General features: G+C 40.2%; 2 protein-coding genes across 2 annotated transcripts in view; one reads left to right on the plus strand and one right to left on the minus strand.

The window, feature by feature from the left end:
* The first annotated feature begins 200 nt into the window (after positions 1 to 200).
* LOC131683031 (transcriptional regulator Kaiso) overlaps positions 201 to 19,537 on the plus strand; it is a 100,213-nt gene continuing 80,876 nt past the window's right edge. Inside the window, exon 1 of the mRNA XM_058964856.1 lies at positions 201 to 1,254. The gene's annotated coding sequence lies outside the window, so the exon portion shown is untranslated. The remainder of the gene's footprint in view (positions 1,255 to 19,537) is intronic.
* Positions 12,607 to 19,537, minus strand: part of LOC131676108 (uncharacterized) — a 31,934-nt gene continuing 25,003 nt past the window's right edge. Inside the window, exons 3-4 of the mRNA XM_058955233.1 lie at positions 19,140 to 19,373; positions 12,607 to 12,875 (exon numbers count right to left, since the gene is read on the minus strand). Coding sequence (XP_058811216.1) covers positions 12,706 to 12,875; positions 19,140 to 19,373 — 404 coding nt within the window. The 3' untranslated portion in view covers positions 12,607 to 12,705. The remainder of the gene's footprint in view (positions 12,876 to 19,139; positions 19,374 to 19,537) is intronic.

The raw sequence follows: 19,537 nt of genomic DNA on the forward strand, positions 1-19,537 counted from the left end.
AATAACAAAAAACTGTACACTCACACCAGCGAGCGGCAGCGGCAATGGTTACACACGCAAAAAGTGTGAAGAAAGAGATGCAAGAGTGGCCCCTAACAAAAAAGAACATCAGATGGAGCGGAAAGAACGCAAAATCGGGCTCTCGTGTCGTCGTCGTCGTTGGGCAGCGAGTTCATTTCGTCATCTCATTTCGAAAACAGCCTGCAACGAGAACGGAACGTTTTGTACGTGATCGTGTACAAGGTTGGAAGACAAAAAAAAAAGAATAACTACAGCAAATTCAACATTGAACGGATTAGAATCGCGGTTCAGTCAGTGTTCAGCAGCTTTTCCGGGAATTGTGTTTTGTGTTTATTTGCCTCGCGCCGTCGTCGTCGTTCACCGTATTAGTGAGAATTTGTTTTTAGTCATTGGATTTTATCTGCTTCGGCGTAAATTGTGAGTGGCCGTGTTGGGCTATCAAGTTTAGTTTCTGCTGATAGCGATTTTTGATTGTTTTTTTTTGCTCGAGAGCAAGCGACAAGTGTCTGTTTGGAACACGTGTGAATCACCGCCCCCTCATCAAGGTCCTCTCGCTCTGCGAAAGCGACGGGGGAGTAGTATTGTAATTCCGTGTGTACTGCAGTTGCTGTAAGGTCGGTCGGCTGAAGTGTGAGAATTGAGCAAGTGAATGCTGAAAAAAATCCCATTGTTTCACGGAAAGAGCGAGTTGAAGAAAAAAAAACATTGTGCTCGTATTCGTTCGCGCTGACGAGTGTAACAGTTGGTAAGTGATAAAAAATCGAAGTATTTTCCACGAGTCATTTGCATTGAAAAGGGGAAACGGCAAAAAGCGTCTGGTTTTTGGTGCGAAGCGAAAACAGTTGAGTGTTTTCAGTTCTCGGAAATAATCGACAGCCAGTGACTGGGGGTTGAAACTGTTGGAAGTAAAACGTCAATAAAGCAACTTTGCAACAACACAAATAAAGAAACAAACTGGCAAATATCGACGATCCATCGCAGTGATACCGATTTGTGTACAAAAAAAACACTGATAACAGAACAAGTGCAAGGGGAAAAACTGGAACAGATCGGGACGCCCCTCGGTATCATCGTCGGTCCAATTCGGAACCAACAATAAATAGAAAAACGACGTCATCGCGTCACTGATAAGCTGGGCTGTGCGCAAAGTCGTCGGGGAGATAGATAGAGCGAGAGACACAAAGAGAGCATACCAACAAAGGACGGACTGGTGGAGACGGATTTTTTTTTCGGGTAAGTCGATGAACCTTAGCAGGCTTAAAGAGCAATTAGCGGGTGTGTTGAGTTTTGGTACACAATGGCCGCTGTGTTGACTTGCGGCGTTGGACGATATTTTGTTTTGTTTTGGTTTCATTGAATTGGGTTGGGAGGCAACAGGCGGATACGACGGTTAGTTGGAAAGCCGCTTTGCATTGAAGTCGGTGATGGAAAAGGGAGGAAAAATAAAGACACATTTCGTGATAAGTGGACCCCAACTTTTATTCAAATGTTCGGCAACATTGCAAAAAAATACAATTTCATCACAGAACGGAAAATTCCACATTTCGTCGGTAAACCCCAACGGGACCTCGACCACATGCTTGTGTCGTACAGACCGGAGAGTTTCCAAAGTATCGATTTTTCCCCACTTTTTCTGAGTAATTTGAGTCGTTTTTCTTTGCTTTCCATGCTTCTGCTGCTGTTGCTGCTGCTGTTTCCTTCCTCAAGTCCCTCAGCTTTGCTGCTCGGTGGGGTTTGGCGTTCTGGGTGTGTTTCAGGTCAACCTTTCTAGCGTCTCATACTTCCGCCTTTGGAAGGGGTGGCGATAAAGAGATTGTGTGGGTTTTTTTTTGAATATTTGGGATTTAACTTTCAACGAGTCACCCAAAAGTTCTGCACTACATATACAGTCGGACTTTTCGGCATTTCTGTGAGTGGGTCTACGGAACATTTATTGAAAATAATAGAAAGCACAGCTTCATTCTATTGGTGAAGTTTAGGGTTTGTGAACAAATCAGATAGGAGTTATTCAAACTGAGGTGGCCTTGCCTTTTTAGGAAAATGAAAATATTTCTTACACTTGGAGTTAGTTTTTAAAAGCATTTTTGTGCTTCACCAAAATCTAAAAATTCGTAGAAACGACAAAAGAACTCGCATATTGATAAAAATACTGACCAAAAAAAAAATATCTCTGGATAAGTCTGTTCAAAACGCATAGAATCTAATGCCGTTTTCTCTTGACCCCGAAACAGAGTCAGCTCTAACCCTCACTGCTGTCAGATCAGTAGTTTCCAGTGCTAGAGCATGAGTTAGTTTCGCATTAAGTAAAAACCCCATAACATTATTGGCTGTCTTAAACGGTTGTTGTTTTGTAAACAATTTGCGTGTTAAGTAGCGCCGTGCGCTAAGCTGCGATTCTAAATATCATTATGATCTTTCGTTTTCATCAGTAGCTGATGGAATCAAGAGACCTCTCTTTGTCGGTTATTCGATTCCAACCTTGCCAAACAAACGAATTTGTGAGGCAGCGGTGGTACTGGAAACTTACTTAAACTTTATTATGGACACTACTGAACCGCTTTGAGTTAAACTTCTACTAGTTGGACCACTGAAAACCTCCTGAATGTCAAAACTTTTATGTGAAATATACAGAACAATAGAATCTTATTGGGAAATCAACAAGTAGAAAAGTGTGACAGAATAAGAGATCTAGGAGTTATTATAGATTCCAAAATAACATTCATAGATCATTATAACACAATAATTAACAAAGCAAACAGCACACTAGGTTTTATTAAACGCTTCAGCTATAATTTCCAAGATCCCTACACAATAAAAACATTATATGTAGCCTATGTGCGTTCAACACTAGAATATTGTAGCATAGTTTGGTCGCCTTTTTCAGCAACGCATGCAAACCGGATAGAATCAGTACAAAAGCAGTTTTTGATGTTCGCTCTTCGTAAACTAGGTTGGACTGGACTACATTTGCCATCTTATGAAGCACGGTGCATGCTAATTGACATTCAAACCTTGAAAGATCGTCGTGAATTTTCTATGGTATCATTTGTAAACGACATTGTATCACATCGTATTGATTCAATCGAACTTTTATCGAAACTAAATTTTTATGCTCCTTCTCGACAACTACGTAACCGCAGCATCTTTTGTACAATTCGCCATCGCACTAATTATGCCAAGTTTGGCCCTTTAAACCAAATGATGAATATTTACAACAAACATTGCGAAAGCATTGACTTCACTATGTCGAAAACAAAACTTAAGCAGCAGTTTAAAGTAAACCAAAATTTCAACTAGTGTTAAGTTAGTTTAATAATTATTGTAAGAAACCGGTCTACATCTGATTGACGACTTGAAATAAATAAATAAATAAATAAATTTACTTTGACAGTCAAACTGACAACAGACAGATAGGCATTTGAACTACTAACATCTCCTTTTACCAGTTTTTGACATAGGTCATTCATTGCAACTAGTGAATCAAATTCGTTAGTTGGTTGTGGCCCAACTAACGAATCACAACTGTATGTGTGACAACTGACAGCATGAAATAAACGAAAAATGTCATAATTAATAAGTCATAAACAATAAGAAAATCGGGAAAACAAAATCTCGAACAAAATCTTATGGCCATTTCGTTTGAACCCGAAACTGAATCAGGTTCTAACCCCAACCGCTGTCAGTTCATACATTTTGACAGCAGTTGGGGTTGGGAACTGTCTCAGTTTCGCTTCAAACAAAAACCACATTAATTTATCGCATTGAAAAGACAGTGTGTTGTTGTATCTAAGTTTGTAAACAAAATTCCAGTCTCTTGAAAATTGGCGTTGACTAAGAGCTTTCAATCGGATATTTCGCTGGGAATTTTTTCCCGTAAACAACAATAACCCTGTACTGTTTTCCGTGTTGTCAGTCACCAGATTCGTCCGATGCAGCTGACGTTGAAGATACGTGATTTTTTATTCGTTTTGACGCAAAAACTTAATTTCTGAAATTAGGCAATCCATTAGACGTTTGTTTGACAATTCAGCGGTGGATTCTGTCAACAAGTTTGCTCCTGCGAACAGAAAAACTCGTCCGACAAGCATCTTTCGTTAGTCCGATTCGTTTGATGTTGGACCGAATCAACGATGTTGTCGGACGTCGCACCCCTCGGAGTAAGGTCAGAAGAAGTAAACAAGAAATAATCAGCTAATCAGAAACGTCTCATGAATTGCTTAATTAATAGAGACACTCCTTCAAATCAACCACATTGACCCTGATCCTTTTGCTGGGAAAGTTTTCAAAGTTGCTAACCCATGTGGCCAAAGTCGCTGTCAAGTTAGATCGATGGTGTCAAACAGGAATGTGTTTACGTTTTCGAGAAACATCAATTGACAATCGTTCTGAAGTTTTAAGGGCTAATGCATCATTTAAAATTTTATTCCTTATTTAATGACCCAATTATAGCCAATCGGAGCAAATGTAAAGCGAAAAGTGCGAAGGGTTGCTAGTAAAGCGTCGACAGACTGGCGACGGCGATGATGATTGCATACATGCATGTGATTTTCATTTCAGCCCTGAGTCATGTGAGCAGCGCTTGCTGTTTTTTTTGTCATACATACTGCTCACTGACCACTATCTCTCTGTTTTGCTCTTTTGTCCTGCTCAGCATTATAATGGTATTATTGGGATATTTGATTTCCGAATTTTCCAATGTGTGATCAGTGTGACCGTGGGTTTCCCTTTGTTTGAACTTAACATTCTTTGTTATCGCTGGAAGTTACATTTTTTTTTTCAAGATGTTATCTTTTTGTTCACTAAATGAGTTGTGCTCGTTTGACAAATGGTTTCTGTGTGCGTCAATTAGGTATCATAAGTTATAAAAACTGTTGCCGTTTCGGTTTAACTTTTTCTAGGACTTGTCTTAAATTCTTGCTTGAATACATCATCATCATCATCATAGTGGCTGAATAATCCTGGTATACCGAATCATGACCTAATTTCTTTCGATTTTCAAGTTCCCTGATTTTTGGCCGCCAGTCTTCAGTCTTTTTAAACGCTCGCCGTTCGTGCATGTACTTCAATTGCACGATTAAATAACTTTAGCTGGTTTCGCTCACGGCATTCTCGTTACATGCCCAGCCGCTGCTGTATTTTGTCGGCCTTCCAAAGTCAGCATATTTGTTTACTTGGATAAGATCCTGATTCATGGGTCTACGGCATTCTCCATTTTCTATGTGCCGCTGAGTGTTGGATACAAAGTTCTTATCGCAAACACACCGAGGACTCGATAGTCTTATTCTTCCAATATCGATGCCTCATGGCCGTGCAGAACAACAAGGAGTATCAGAGATTTGTACAACAACTGGCAACTCGGAATGAAGTTATGATATTCTGGGTATCTGGATACCAAGGAATCGATGGTAACGAAGTGACCGACGAAGTGGCCAGGCGTGGTTTATTTACGGGACATTGTCCTGCTAAGTATCATCTGAAAAAAATTGGCAAAAAGTCAAGATGACATTTGTCGATTTTGTAACTACGAGCCTGAGAGCTCGGAACATATTCTCTGCCAGTGTGCAGTACTATTTCTTCGACGGGAGCGATACTTCGGAAGGCATCTTATAACGCCTTACGAGATATGGCATACCTGTCCCAAATGGATCCTCAGCTACATTAATAATGTACTACCCGGTTGAGACGACACATGTGGACAAACAAACAACTCGCTTCCAACTACATTGGATTCGGGCAATTTGTAACATGTAGAGCAAACAGGGACAGCCACAAAAAATAACCTGAATAGCGGTCGCAGTGGTAAGGTTTCCAAAAAAAAAAGAAAAAAAATCAGAGATTTGTATGGAGCAAGTATTGTCAGTGTCCTCACTCGCAGCTGCAACACGCTTCTTTACCTCGCGGCTAACATCGTTATCACATGTGACTAGCGTTCCAAAATATGTGAATTCGTCGATATCCTCGTACCGTATCCCGTCGATTTCCACCTTGGAAGTAACGCCGTTCGAACTGCCTCGTTATCTAGCAGCAACCATGTACTTTGTTTTCTCAGAATTTATAAACAGTCTGATTCTCGCTGCTTCCAACATGCCTCTTCCACTACTTTGCTATCAACGCCAATGATGTCGAAGTCGTCCGCGATGCCATGAAGCACGTGGGATCTCGTGATGATGGTTCCGTTCCTTTGCACATCTGATCTACGTATCGCACCTACAATAGGTTAGAGAGTACATCGCCTTATTTCAATACATCTAACCAACCCCTACGAGCTATCTTGACGCTTGATTTTAACCCAACCAGCGTTCATACGAAATCAGCTTAATCGGTTTTGTCAGAAAACACTATGTTCAAGCTTTATTTGCTACAGCTCGTTTCGTTTCACTGAATCGTACGCCGCCTTAATGTCCACAAACAGCTGGTGAGTCCGCAAGTTCTATTCCCAGAATTAGACCAGAACTCGTCGCAGGGTAAATATCAGGACCATCGTTGATCATCTTTCTCGCAATCCACTTTTATATTCGCCGACAAATTGATTAGAGTAGCACATTGTTTACATTGCATTTGATTTTTTCCCTAACAATAAGTCAGTGTGTACGTGTAAGGAATCTGCCCTAAGTTCTCTGATTAAAACTACTATTTTCGGTTGATCTGCATATAATGGTCACGTATGAGGGGATTGGTTTAGTTTGAGGCATTCTCGCCACACGCACACAATTTGGAACACCCGGAAAGAAGTTCCTCCAAGTATCAGCTGTGACGGAATCCTCCGTATCTTGGCATGTATTTTTTAATCGGATGCGCGGAGATAAGTCATGTAAGCGAACTTCTATAGAGTCATTGTCAATATATACGATGATGCTGATTTTAAGGTTGGACAGAGAAAGCGTAAAATTCGCCAACGAAAAAAGCAGTTTTTTCCACACCGTATGTCAGATCATCATAAAAATCAATCAGCAGTACTGTAACAATATTCTACATACGCTGATTGATTTTTATGAAGATCTGACATACGGTGTGGAAAAAAACTGCTTTTTTCGTTTGCGAATTCTCTGTTCAACCTTAATGTTACCGCATTCAGCGGTGTGTTGCGTATTGTTCCGTGAAACAAATCACTTTGCTTGGGTATTGTCCGTGAACATAATTAGCACTTTATGCAAAATATTCTGTTGTTGAAGGGTGTCAATTTTTGTCAGATTGAGCTTCATTTGCACTTTTAACAATTGCTTCACTTACCGAATATTGAATTTTAAAAAGTCAATAGCAACACAGTTAGTCCGGAGAGTGCGGCTTGCTTTTGTTGTGTATTGACACTCATCACTATTTCACACGGTAGGTAGAGGCAACATGTTCGTGCACTGAATAAAGAACAAGCGATAGGTTTGCTTGCTTTTTGTGCTTCTGCTCTGTGCGAGTTGAGAAGGGAGATTGAATTGGTACACTTATCCTGACTAATACAACAATACAACAGAAGATGAATAACATTCCACTGACACAAACTGTAGACTGAATGTTGTTGGGAATCAAAACTGATGGACGAAAGAAAATAAAAAGTAATCTAAAACGTAAGCGGTATACCAGCAAATTCTCAAGGGTTCGAACACCATACAACGGTCCGCGCCAAATTTTACAACCCTCAAAACACCATGAAATGGTCTCAAAAACCCATTAATACACAAGAATATGGTTTTTAAATGGGATCTACCGGACCCTGGTGATGACATTTTCATGGGTTGAACCCATCCTAAACACTATTAAAACACAACTCAGCGGGGGTGAGTTTGGACCATGAGCTTGGGGGCATTGTGGACTTTTCATTTGCTCGGGTAAACTGTGTTTTTGAATAATTATCACTAAAAAATAAAAAAAACGATAACGTTGTTGTCCCTTGACCGTGCATGAATGAACTAGCCTGAATAAGACCTATTCTAATGAGCTGACGCTGAAATGTACAGTCGCACACGGAAGTGCGCTCAAATAAACTTAGCATTGTGATATCCTATCTAAAGGAAGCGAATAACGTAACTGACGAAACTTATTTTATAAATAACTACCGTGTCTACATACCCGCCTACACAGTAGAGATCGACGGCGCGATCACCTACTAGTTTTAAATGCTATTTAAGAACCGCTTTTGGCAAAATATACTACAACATTACTGAACTGCCATTGAAATTCTTTTTACTGCTCTGATGCTGTTCAAAAAGCTGTTTACCAAAAAGACGCTTTTAAATATTTTTCGAGTGCTGATTAAAAGCAGTCAAGCACACAAAATGCTAATGCATTCTTTTGCAGAAAAACTGAAGAGAGATGTACCATTCACTACGACAAAATATGATGAACGCTTGGCTCAAGAAGAATGTGACTCTGACATCCCCTTGTTACTGCACCGAAAAACTATAGGCAGCTCGAGGAAGCACTGATACGAAGCCTAAAAACAACCTCTGATCTTAGCGATTCTAGATCCGACGAGGAGTTTCTAGTGCTTCCAGGAACACCAAAAAAACTCAAGTGGGTTATCATTTCAACCACAGATTCAACTTAGCACAGGACTGGGTGGGCTTAGCTTGGATACCAGTCACTTTGTGTTCTTGCGGAACTCCTCTCGATATCGAGCAGATTTAAATTTTCACGGCGTGACATGTCTTCTTTTGTTTTTTTTTTTATTTCGATTGGAGAAGTTTGAGCGTCATTCGCCTCTTTATTTGTTTATTTTTGTAAACACTTAAAATTTGAAAACGACCTATTAAAAGGCCATTACGGCTGAGCTCTGGAAGAGCAGATCGGTTTTGAAGTCCTACGCAATATCATGGACCATACGCCGAAACGGCGGCTAGCGAATTATTCGCTGCGTTGACTTCTGATAGCAGCGAATTTCCGCAAGGCGGCAGTTCCTGCCAATGCTGGTAGTACAACGACGGTTAAACGAACGATGAGAAAAACTGACCGAGCGCATTTTTGCGTAGTCCCGCGAATACGCACTACTATCGCTCTCTCGCTCGTTTTCGTGCTATCTGCCTTTCCGTTCCGTTCGGCATAACCAAAACGAGTGTATCGTCTTTCCTCCACCATCCGGTATTGTGTAGTCCTTCGAGGAGATGCTCTGTTCGCTTCAAACAGCTCAATACGAATGATAATGAAAAAAATCTATAGCGGACATATATTCAAAACTTTTCATCATTTTAGTGTCAGGTTGGTGCACCATATTAACGGCTCTGACCGAGATGGACTGAAAATATTCACTTTTAAGGCCCGGTCGTCGAAAAAAAAAATCTTGCCTTTACGGATTACAAGTATGAACTTCCACACTGATACTTGGTACTGGCTGTTCATTTTGAAGTGGTTGATGCAACTTTTGTCAACATTACCTGAACAAAAGTAACAAATTTTCAAACTGTTTGTGGTTCAGGACTGCAGTTGGAGATTTTTTTTACATAGATGAGCTTTCATTGGAAGTTTCTGAGCAAGGTAGTCCGTAATATGCAGACCTTTCACAAAACAGTGATATTCCTATTATGTGCAGGAATTTGTCTGTGGTATGGTATATTGTTTTTTCGCGACTAACGACTTAGCTTTCAATATAGGGGCCTTTTCGCAACATTTTACGAAGAAAAGTCGTGTAAGGTTTGGAACGTTTATCATCCTTATTCTTGTTTACGACGAATGCGAGATTCGTTCAAAAGTAATTTGTGTATCGATTTTGTTGGCTATTTTCGGCAAATTTGAGACTAAGAGAAACGAAAGCAATGAAATTGAAAGACGGATAGGTATTCTAGAGCGAATCAGTTATAAACTTAGAACGGAAAACTGGAACTAGGCAGGCTCATATGGGCATGATCGAAAGGAAATGTGAAGAATTTTTTGCCTTCTGCATAGTAGGAGTTGGGCGTTCCACCCAAGTCTACCGCATGGTCTATGGTAGAACATAACTCATCATCATGTTTTACCGCCGACGCCGGCAACATGATGATGAGTTATGTTCTACCATAGACCATGCGGTAGACTTGGGTGGAACGCCCAACTCCTACTATGCAGAAGGCAAAAAATTCTTCACATTTCCTTTCGATCATGCCCATATGAGCCTGCCTAGTTCTAGTTTTCCGTTCTAAGTTTATAACTGATTCGCTCTAGAATACCTATCCGTCTTTCAATTTCATTGCTTTCGTTTCTCTTAGTCTCAAATTTGCCGAAAATAGCCAACAAAATCGATACAGTAGAACCTTGCGGCAATTAAAAACATAGTAACAAAAGTAATTTGTATTCCGGTTTACGACAGCAAAATCAAATGGGCTTACTTTTCGTTCGAATCGCTTTCGAACGAATCTCGCATTCGTCATAAACAAGAATAAGAGTGTATACCTTTCGTTGCATTGCGTGGAATTAACCAATTTCTTCGCCATTTTGTCGAAAGAATGTTCATTAATGTAGTATTGAATTTTGGAGTATGTATAGCATGCATTAATAACGATAAAACTGTGTTTTGAAAAATCTTTCAAAAACTACTCCGAAAAGATGAAATTTTCCACCTCATCTCGGCCAGAGCCGTCAATATGGAGCACCAACCGGACACTTAAATGATGACAAGTTTTAACTATAGGTCCGTTACAAATTTGTTTCTACTCTCATTCGTATTTGGCTGCTTGGGGCGAACGGAGGACTGTACACAATGCCGAGAAGGGTATATTTGTGAACTAAACACGGCTGGTGGATGAATCAGTTTGTGTCGTTACGTGCTACTAGTAGAGGCCATCATTTTTATTTCCGACGGGTGGAATGTAGCACACATATACATACAAACACACGCACGCGGGAAAACCGATTTTAAATTATCTGACCGAAGATCATTCGTGATTGGTTCCCGTTAATTTCATGCACCGAGCTGCAAATCTTGAACAAAAAGAATTCGTCTCCGCAAATTAGTTTGTGCAGATCCGTGCTAGTAACCAGAGCCAATTAGAACAAAAATCTCATGCCCAGATAATGTTTTCTTTGGCAGGCAAATTAGCCCTTGTCAGTGCTATCAAACCACTTAAAAGAATTACATTTGAAAATCTTTTCATACGCCAACCATTATTTTTATTTCCAATGGGTGGAAAGAAGCATACATACGAAAAAAGATGAGTGGGTAATGTCTGTGATATAACCGAAGTTTCGTAACTACACTTCGAACATTTATAACAACTTTTAACGCAATGTAGAAAGTAGAAAATATATTACGTTCTTTTCATATCTTAGATCAATACTACAGACACTTTATACACAGACTAGCGAAGTGTCAAAAAGTGCAGCCAAACGAGCATGATGGTTTTGAGAGGGGAAGTACAAGAGGAAGCCCATGCTTCCGTGATGCCAGTTTACATTCATGGTTGCTAGCTTGACTGTTTTTCTCTCCGCAAGTCTGTGATATAAAGTGTCTGCAATCGATACTTCATTTGTTTGATCCATTGGTTTAATTTGAAATTTGTAATGCACAACACATGGTAAAATTAAGACTGGATAACCAATCATGTCATGCTGACAGCATCCAACGATCTTTGAATTCAGCACAAACATCAAAGGTACTTTTCCGACTCACCATAATTTTCATAAAGAATAATTTTTAAATTTCCCATTCAAACATCTTATTTCAAATTTAATGATTCCGTTGAATATAATTAGATTTGAAATAACATGTCCGAAGTGTAGTCACAGACTAACAGACATAACACTCAAAAACAAAGCTTCGCCCGCTTTAACGGTCATTTAAATATATTTGTAGTTGGGACTGTGGCCAGATTTGAAATTATGGCGTCACTGATATATGAACAAGCATATGGGGGATAGACCACTAGTGAAAAAATGTTCCCAAACCTGAGGGGTAACCCACCAGTAAATGAGTGTTGTGTGAATAAAAGGTGGAGCTAGTGTTCTGGGAAAATTGTCGGATCGATATATTTTGAGCGAATTCCCTTGTTATGTCTGTTAGTCTGTGGTGTAGTCACGACACTCCGGTTATGTCAGAGACATTACCCACCCTTCTTTTCTATCCTACATATTTAAGTAGGAGACCGAGAAGTCTTACATGTGCTCTTCGTAATTGATTCTATTTCTCCGAATTGCGACATGATTTTTAATGGCCACTGTGCAAGTGAGACTATCGCAAGCGTAAGCTCTATTCTCACCTTCACCAAATGTTCGATCGTATGCAAAAAAGCCGGAAGTCAATAGACACCGTATTTGGTCGGAGTAGAACTTCTTGTTTCTGCGACTCACTCATCTCGACAACAGGTTCTTTTGTTCTTCACACAAGGAACATCATATAAATGTAACTGCTTTTTTGTCGTTCGCTTTGCGCTAGCTCCAACGAAAAGAAGAGAGTACACTGGGAATCATAATCGTCGTTTTAGTGCTTAGAAATGACAATCTTCTTTAAAATTTTCGCATCAATTTGTTCAAACCAAACGAGATAAAAATTTGTTAGGAGTCGCTGAAATACATGCTTTTTCTCCATATTATATTTGAAAAGTTTAGAGCGGAGTCTAAAGCCCTCTTGCAAAGTACCTGGTATCAGAGACCGTATCAGTGACTTGGAAGAAAGCGACTGACTGAGTGGGAAGAGAAAAAGAAAAGAAACCTGCAGCCTCACGGCAAACGGAAGACCACTGTCAGCACATCATGAACCGGAGCACGAACCAACCTGTTCTCCGTTGATTAGAAGGGAATCATTTTGAACCAGGTTTCCAGACCGCAGCCAACATCATAGTTCCAGTTGTGCAACATTAGCTTTCCAGACAATCCCGTGGCCGGATCGCTCGCTTCGCTGTTAGGACAGGTTTTGCAACAGTTGGCATCTGTCTCTGACGATATGGGATAGGGAGCTTCTGAAATGAGAAAGAAAAGAGATCTTAAACATCAAAAAAGGTACATAGAGGAAATATCTACAACATGTCAGTAAGCAAGGTGGCCTTTCTCGTGCCCGAAAGGAATCAATCAGTCAAGACCTGGTAAAACTATACTTGATGCACGCCCAGACAATATGTTCGATGTCGTGATAGCTGTCTCCACCAAGGATGCAAAATGCCTACCTTTTCTGCGGCTGTAATTTTTCTGCCTACATTCTCATTTCTCTTTTGACGCTGCTGTCGTTCGCTATTGCAGGACGTCCAGCGCTGTACGGCAGTCTGTAAGCAAAGCAGTAACATGACAAAGAAATACTGCCCCCAGTACAGCCACCAGACGCGAGCGGTACAGTTTCTCTTTCCTTATTTTACACTTTTTAATATTTTTAATCTATTGAATATTTTCAATCACAAACGGCGGCAATAAATCCGGTTCGTTTACGCCACGACCGGCATCATCGCTTTAGTGTGCGGGTCTCCCTTTGACTACGCAGAGAAAAGTGTACAAAGCGAGAGAACAAACTTTACTACGCCACACTCTCACCGAGCAGTCGGAGTACAGCAGCAAAGGGATCATCCATAAATGACGTAGCATTATATGGGGGAGGGGGGAGTTTTGTATTTTGTGATGAAGTGTGACGACAGGGGGGTAGGGGGTCATGTCATGCTACGTAGCTTTTTTAAAGGGGAATAGAATAGATTTTTTTTAAAAATTTACGGGGACAAGGGGGGCAGAGTTACCGTCAAGCTACGTAATTGCCAGGGGGTATTTATAGGTTTGTGACGAAATGCTACGATGGGGCAGGGGGGAGGGGTGTTAAAAATCACTCAAAAAATCCTACGTCATTTATGGATCATCCCAAAACAAAAATGTATTCTACTGCTCTACGGGAAAATGTACTCGGTTTGGCTACCGTTCTGGCAAGAGCTGTAGTGATGCGTAGCGGGCTGTACGGCTTGTGAAAATGTAAATATACCGAAAAAATGCAGTTTACCAGGTATGACATCCCTGGTCCCCACAAGTTCACGAGACGTCAGACGAATAAAATCATGACCCACATTCATCCCCTTGAATCAAGGTTTCATCGACACCTCTAATTCCTCTAGTGAGTAGAGCAGAATGGGGTCAAATAAGTATGGGGGTACATTAGGTATAGGACATTATCTTTGCTATGTTATTGCAAAGATCGCTCGTTTTGCGTGAATTAGACACGCGGCAGAGAACATCGTTGACGACTGTCATTTCGACTTTTACCGTAGATCAAAAACGCATTGTCTTTCGTTCTTAGTACATTTAGTCAATGTAACAAAAAGTCAAGTGTTTTTTCTTACGTAAAAAATAAAGCAGAACACGAGTTTTGTGTTGTTTTTTCGATATTTTTGATTTTGAAAAAAATACGGACATCAACATGAAACATACGCTTCGGAACACGATATGTCACTTATAATGTTAAATTGTATTTATTTTGACAGTAAAATTATGCTTAATGGCGTGCGAAAAACGCCAAAGCAAAGGATAGGGGACATAAAGAACGCCATTGCATCTGTTCAAGATGGCGCCAGCATTCGATCAGCCTCTAAACGATTCAAGGTTCCGTTCGAAACATTACGTGGAAAGTGCCTGTCATCAATGCAAGCGCGTTAGATATTTCGCGTGAGTTAACAATCTAATAATTTAAGGTGTTGTTGAAGAAGATAATCGTAAAAACATGATCAAAAAATAGAAGGAAAAGGAATCCAAAAAATACTGCAATGCGCAAACTTATTCGTCGCACACCTAAGCTATCACGTAAGCAGGAATGCACAACTTCAATTCCACACTCTGGCGACGACGAGGACACCGAAGTACAAGTATAAAGCCAAACACAGCTGCTGAAAAAACATGTTCCGCGGTTTCATGATTTTTCACGTCATTTGTCACTTCCTCATTTTCTTATCTGAATGACGTCAATCGATGATTACATTTGTTATTTGGTTTATTAATTTTTAAATAATCTGCAATGCTCATACTCTTCAAATAATAGTTAAACCGCTGATTTTCTAAGCGTGCGCATTGTTTTAGGTAACCTCGAATATAGTGATCTACCGTACCCCCAGATTTTAAAAACATCGAAAGAAAGTACCTTCGGCTTATTGGATTAGGCTTGAAAAGTATTTGGCCAGGAAAAAAATCATTATTACCAAAACGTTTCCAGATGTGTAACCTTTCCATCGCGTGCGTGTTTCAGAAAACAGTGCAAAAATATCATCGCAGGAGCTCACCAAAGAAAACTGACCTACTTGACCTCACTCTACCCTAATACTAAAAAAATCTTTGAAGCAAATTGGTCTTTCATAAAGGTCACCTTCTAAAGTACCCACCATGGAATCAGCGCTTTCTCGTTGTCCGGAAACCCAAATCAAGGTGATCTGGGAATATTTTTCAAATAAAGAATTCCGGAGATTCCCCAGAAAATACGGAGCAGGCTTTCTATGTTTCAAATATCGAAGCCATCAAAATTGACGTTGAAAACGGTCTATCTAAGGAAATGGTCACTGAAAGTCATTGCGAAAAGAATAGAGATTCGAAGAAGAAATAAGAAACCGATTGTTGTTACGTATTATGTTAGGGTGACACAAAGAAGAGGACCTTCAATACCGCAATTGTCTTATGATTTGAGTTAGTTGTGGAATTTGCGTTTGCGACTTCGTCTCATCAGAATCCAACACTAGCTTAGTGACAGGACTAAGCTAGCGCCGGATTGATGCTAGCTCCAAAAAAAACGAAAACACTATTTGTGTTTCTGAGTAAACCCCTAGTCCTGCGTGATGTCCCGCAAGGAAAGGAGTTCTGATGAAACTGCTGAGAATTAATGAAATCGAAACTTATCCTGTCACTATGTTAGTGTCAAATTCTGATGAGACGAAGTCGAAACGCAAATTCCATAACTAATTTAGCTATAGGTTTGATGTTTTTCACGCGCAAATATTCTCCACTAAGGAGAAATATAGCATAGTTATTGATTTGTCTGACACGGTACATTTTCGCAACAATCGTATCTGATTAAAGACGACTTATAGTGCAGCTCGAGAACCGTCATCTCTTAATTATTTGTGTAACGCACGCCTGCGTTGGTCTTCAACTAGATGGAAGTTCTGTCAACACGTAAACAAAGCATCACAGGGCGTATAACCTAAAAGCAGATCGCATTGTACCGCTAAGTGACTGAAAATCTTTTTTTGGTCAATTATGACAATTATCGATTCAGCTAAAATATTTAGTATACCGATGGATTGATCACTGTCACCTGCTATAAGAGTGAACGAGAGCAGACGGAAGTTGGTGTTCCCAGTGGAATGGATGAATGGATGGAATTTATGATGTCACTAGCAGTAGTGAGCGTGGTTCCACTCGAGGGAGATGTGACCTAGTTTTTTTTATTCTTGGTTGAATTAGACAGAAAATCGTTTCACACTGAAAGTTGCTGCCAAATGAATTTTTGTTGCGACAATTTAATCGTTATTTTTTGCAATGTTTCAATATTTCCAGTATTGTTTTTTTGATACGACAGTTTCAGTAAGGGGCCATGCATAAATGACGTAGCATTTTGGGGGGTAGGGAGGGTGTACCAAATTTGTGACGAAGTGTGACGAGGGGGAGGGTAGGGTCAGAAGTTGTGCGACGTAGCATTAAGTTTAAAACCCATTGTTTAGAGAAAACAATTTAATGATCCTCCATTACCAAGAGAAATAAATTTAAATTCAAACAAGTTACGTTTGATGCGGTTTTTCATGAGGTAAATTTTACGATTCGCGGAATTACAAGTTCGCAAAAATACGAAAAGATTTTCTATGCGGATTTAACTTGCTAGTAGACTTATATTGGAAGCTGCATTAAATTTTTACTTCGGATTCAACCAAACAAAATTTAGTGATTTGGATGAACGTTTGCTTCTTAGAATCATTGGCAGCTGCAGGATTGTGAGAACTTCTCTTCATGCTCCCCTTGACATATAAAATTCAAAACGAAACTATCAACACTATATTTGTCATGAAATGGGCTTATTTTGCGCGCAATTTGCTGTTATAATGAAAATGTTGATAAAAATCGTCAAACATTTTGAAAGGACATGTATTTAAAATAATTGAAAAAGATGTGTAATTTTTTTCATCCCCCGACCGCTTTGCATGGGACGAGGGGGAAGGGGGTAGGTAAATGCTACGTTATTAACGAGGGGGAGGTTAGAATTTTGTGACCAAATGCTACGAGGGGGGAGGGAGGGGTAAAAAATCGCCTTAAAAAAGCTACGTCATTTGTGTACGGCCCCTAAGTAGAATTCCAATACGGCACTGAGGTGCATTCTGTGTGTAATTTTCCAATGCTCTAGGAGATTCTGTCCCTCTTACGTGGTTTCATAATATTTCTATAGAATGGTTTTCAATGCACGCATGAAACTTCGCCAAAAGGGCACTCGATGTTTGTAGGTGGCGCATTGATCGATGAAATGCAGTTGGAGTGTAGTTGTCAAAGATGTGTAGCAAATGAGAGCACTCTAGTTAGAGTGTGGCCAAGAGGCCATGACGTATCCAAACGAACATGGAATTTGACGTATACACAATAGAAATAGTCAAATTTCATGTTCGTTTGGATACGTCATGACCTCTTGGCCACACTCTAACTAGAGTGCTCTATAGCAAACATCTGCGTAGTTGGCAATAGTGAAACACTGATTTCAAACATTCGGTTCCGATTCGTATCAGAGTAACAATTTGAGAGTTTGCACAGATTCCTAAAGAGATTTTATCCCCAGTATCTGTGCAAGAAGTGTAAAAGTCGGCTATAAACTTCATTGGATTGTTGTTACCGACTCAAGAATAGTGTAAGCGTGGAAAAAATTTCCGATTTTTACTAAGTAGTTTCAATGCCGACTTTTGGTGCAGAATGTATTTATACAACAAGGTCCTTATATAGTTGGTCCTAGCATGCGTCAAAACGAAAACTTCCTCTGTACTCGTATGTGTGACAGTTTCTAAGGGCGAATGGTAGCGTCTACGTCATCAATACCACATTTTATTAGAGCACTCTAGTTAGAGTGTGGCCATGACGTAACCAAACGAAAATGAAATTTGACGTATTTGTATACGTCAAATTCCATGTTCGTTTGGATACGTCATGGCCTCTTGGCCACAGTCTAACTGGAGTGTTCTACATTTTATAGGCTGTCTCTGTTCACTACCACTAATAGGTTTTTTTGGGTTGTTGCCAGCTAAGACTATAGTTGATCCATCTCGCCACACTAATAGGTTTGACGCATGCTTGTGTAGAGGAACATTGTTTATACAATATCATCTTTCGTCGGAAGATCTCCCGATTTTACCGTTGAGGTTTTTAACCGACTTTTACTTTCTAATACTATTAATATGATACTGTATCAATAACTTCTTTGGTAGAAAATTAGGTTAAAACTTATTGCGCATGAAGGTTGCCATTCCTATAACACAGTAAGTCACGGAATGCGTTCCCACTCTGTTTCATCAGTACCCGGCACCACCAAATTTTGTCGAACTTCACTGAACTATCGCCATAGTTGTAGGCTCGGTTTCGCAACTTTACAAGCGGAGACTTTTTCAATCGCTCGAATCCGTTTTTGTGCATAGGCACTCTACCTCCTATAAAACGGGGAAGGCCACCCGAGGCCAGCAACGGCGACGCACATTCAAAGTAGGCAGTAGGCAGCTAAATATTTAACGGGTTGCAATTCTCTATAAAAACATGAGCCTTAGCCGAGGCCGAGAATTTTTTTCAATAGCTCAAATAAAAAAAAGGAACAAAAAGGTTCGTGTTTTCTGGGTCAGCAAGAAAACAAAACCAACTTTATGTGGCGACGGTGATGGTTCGAGTGACTCAGCTGCCACCACCAGGGCGGGAGGGGTGGTAAAATGGATGGAGGGCAAAAAAAAGCACGGTTACCAAAAGGAGCCAACCATTTGTTTGAGAGGGAGGCAAAAAGTGACGCGCGCAGTTTACCCGTACTGACAGACACACAACTACACATAATTTATTTCAATGACTAAACTCTAAAAGTGAGGCGAATTGGTTTGAAATTTTTTGATGTGATTTTTTTGCTGGTATGTACTTCAAGATCTGTTAGTGCTGTGGCCGTTAAATGGCATTGGTGAGCTAGAGCGGTGGGGCTGTGCTGGAGCCGAGTGGCAACCAGTAAACTGAGTGGCAAAATGTTCGTCTTTCATTTTGTTTTAACTTACCCCTGCCGGTGGTGATAGTTGGTTGGATGGAAGCTGGCGATAGATAACAAGCGACGATCCCGCATAGAGCAAACCGAAAGTCGGCACGAGTTCTGAAGGTTACGGAAGCGGTTGCTAATTTGTTTTTCTTAAAGGCCGATTTATTTGGCTTTCCAAAACGACAGATGGTCGTCAATTTGGGGGTCTCAAATTGTTGTTGATGGTGATTGTGGATTTTGCTGATCGTTTGTGTTGCTAAGGTAATGATTTGAATAATTTATCGATGTTCGATTATGTCAAATTTTCAACGCCGTCTCTGATCTGATACAAAAACAATAAATAATCGATGGGATCTTTTTCAATTAGGTTCTTTACTTATGTAGTTAACTTCACTTTTCTTGACAGCCCACTAGTACTGT

The sequence above is a fragment of the Topomyia yanbarensis genome, chromosome 1, assembly GCF_030247195.1.
Source record: "Topomyia yanbarensis strain Yona2022 chromosome 1, ASM3024719v1, whole genome shotgun sequence".
Lineage (NCBI taxonomy): Eukaryota > Metazoa > Arthropoda > Insecta > Diptera > Culicidae > Topomyia > Topomyia yanbarensis.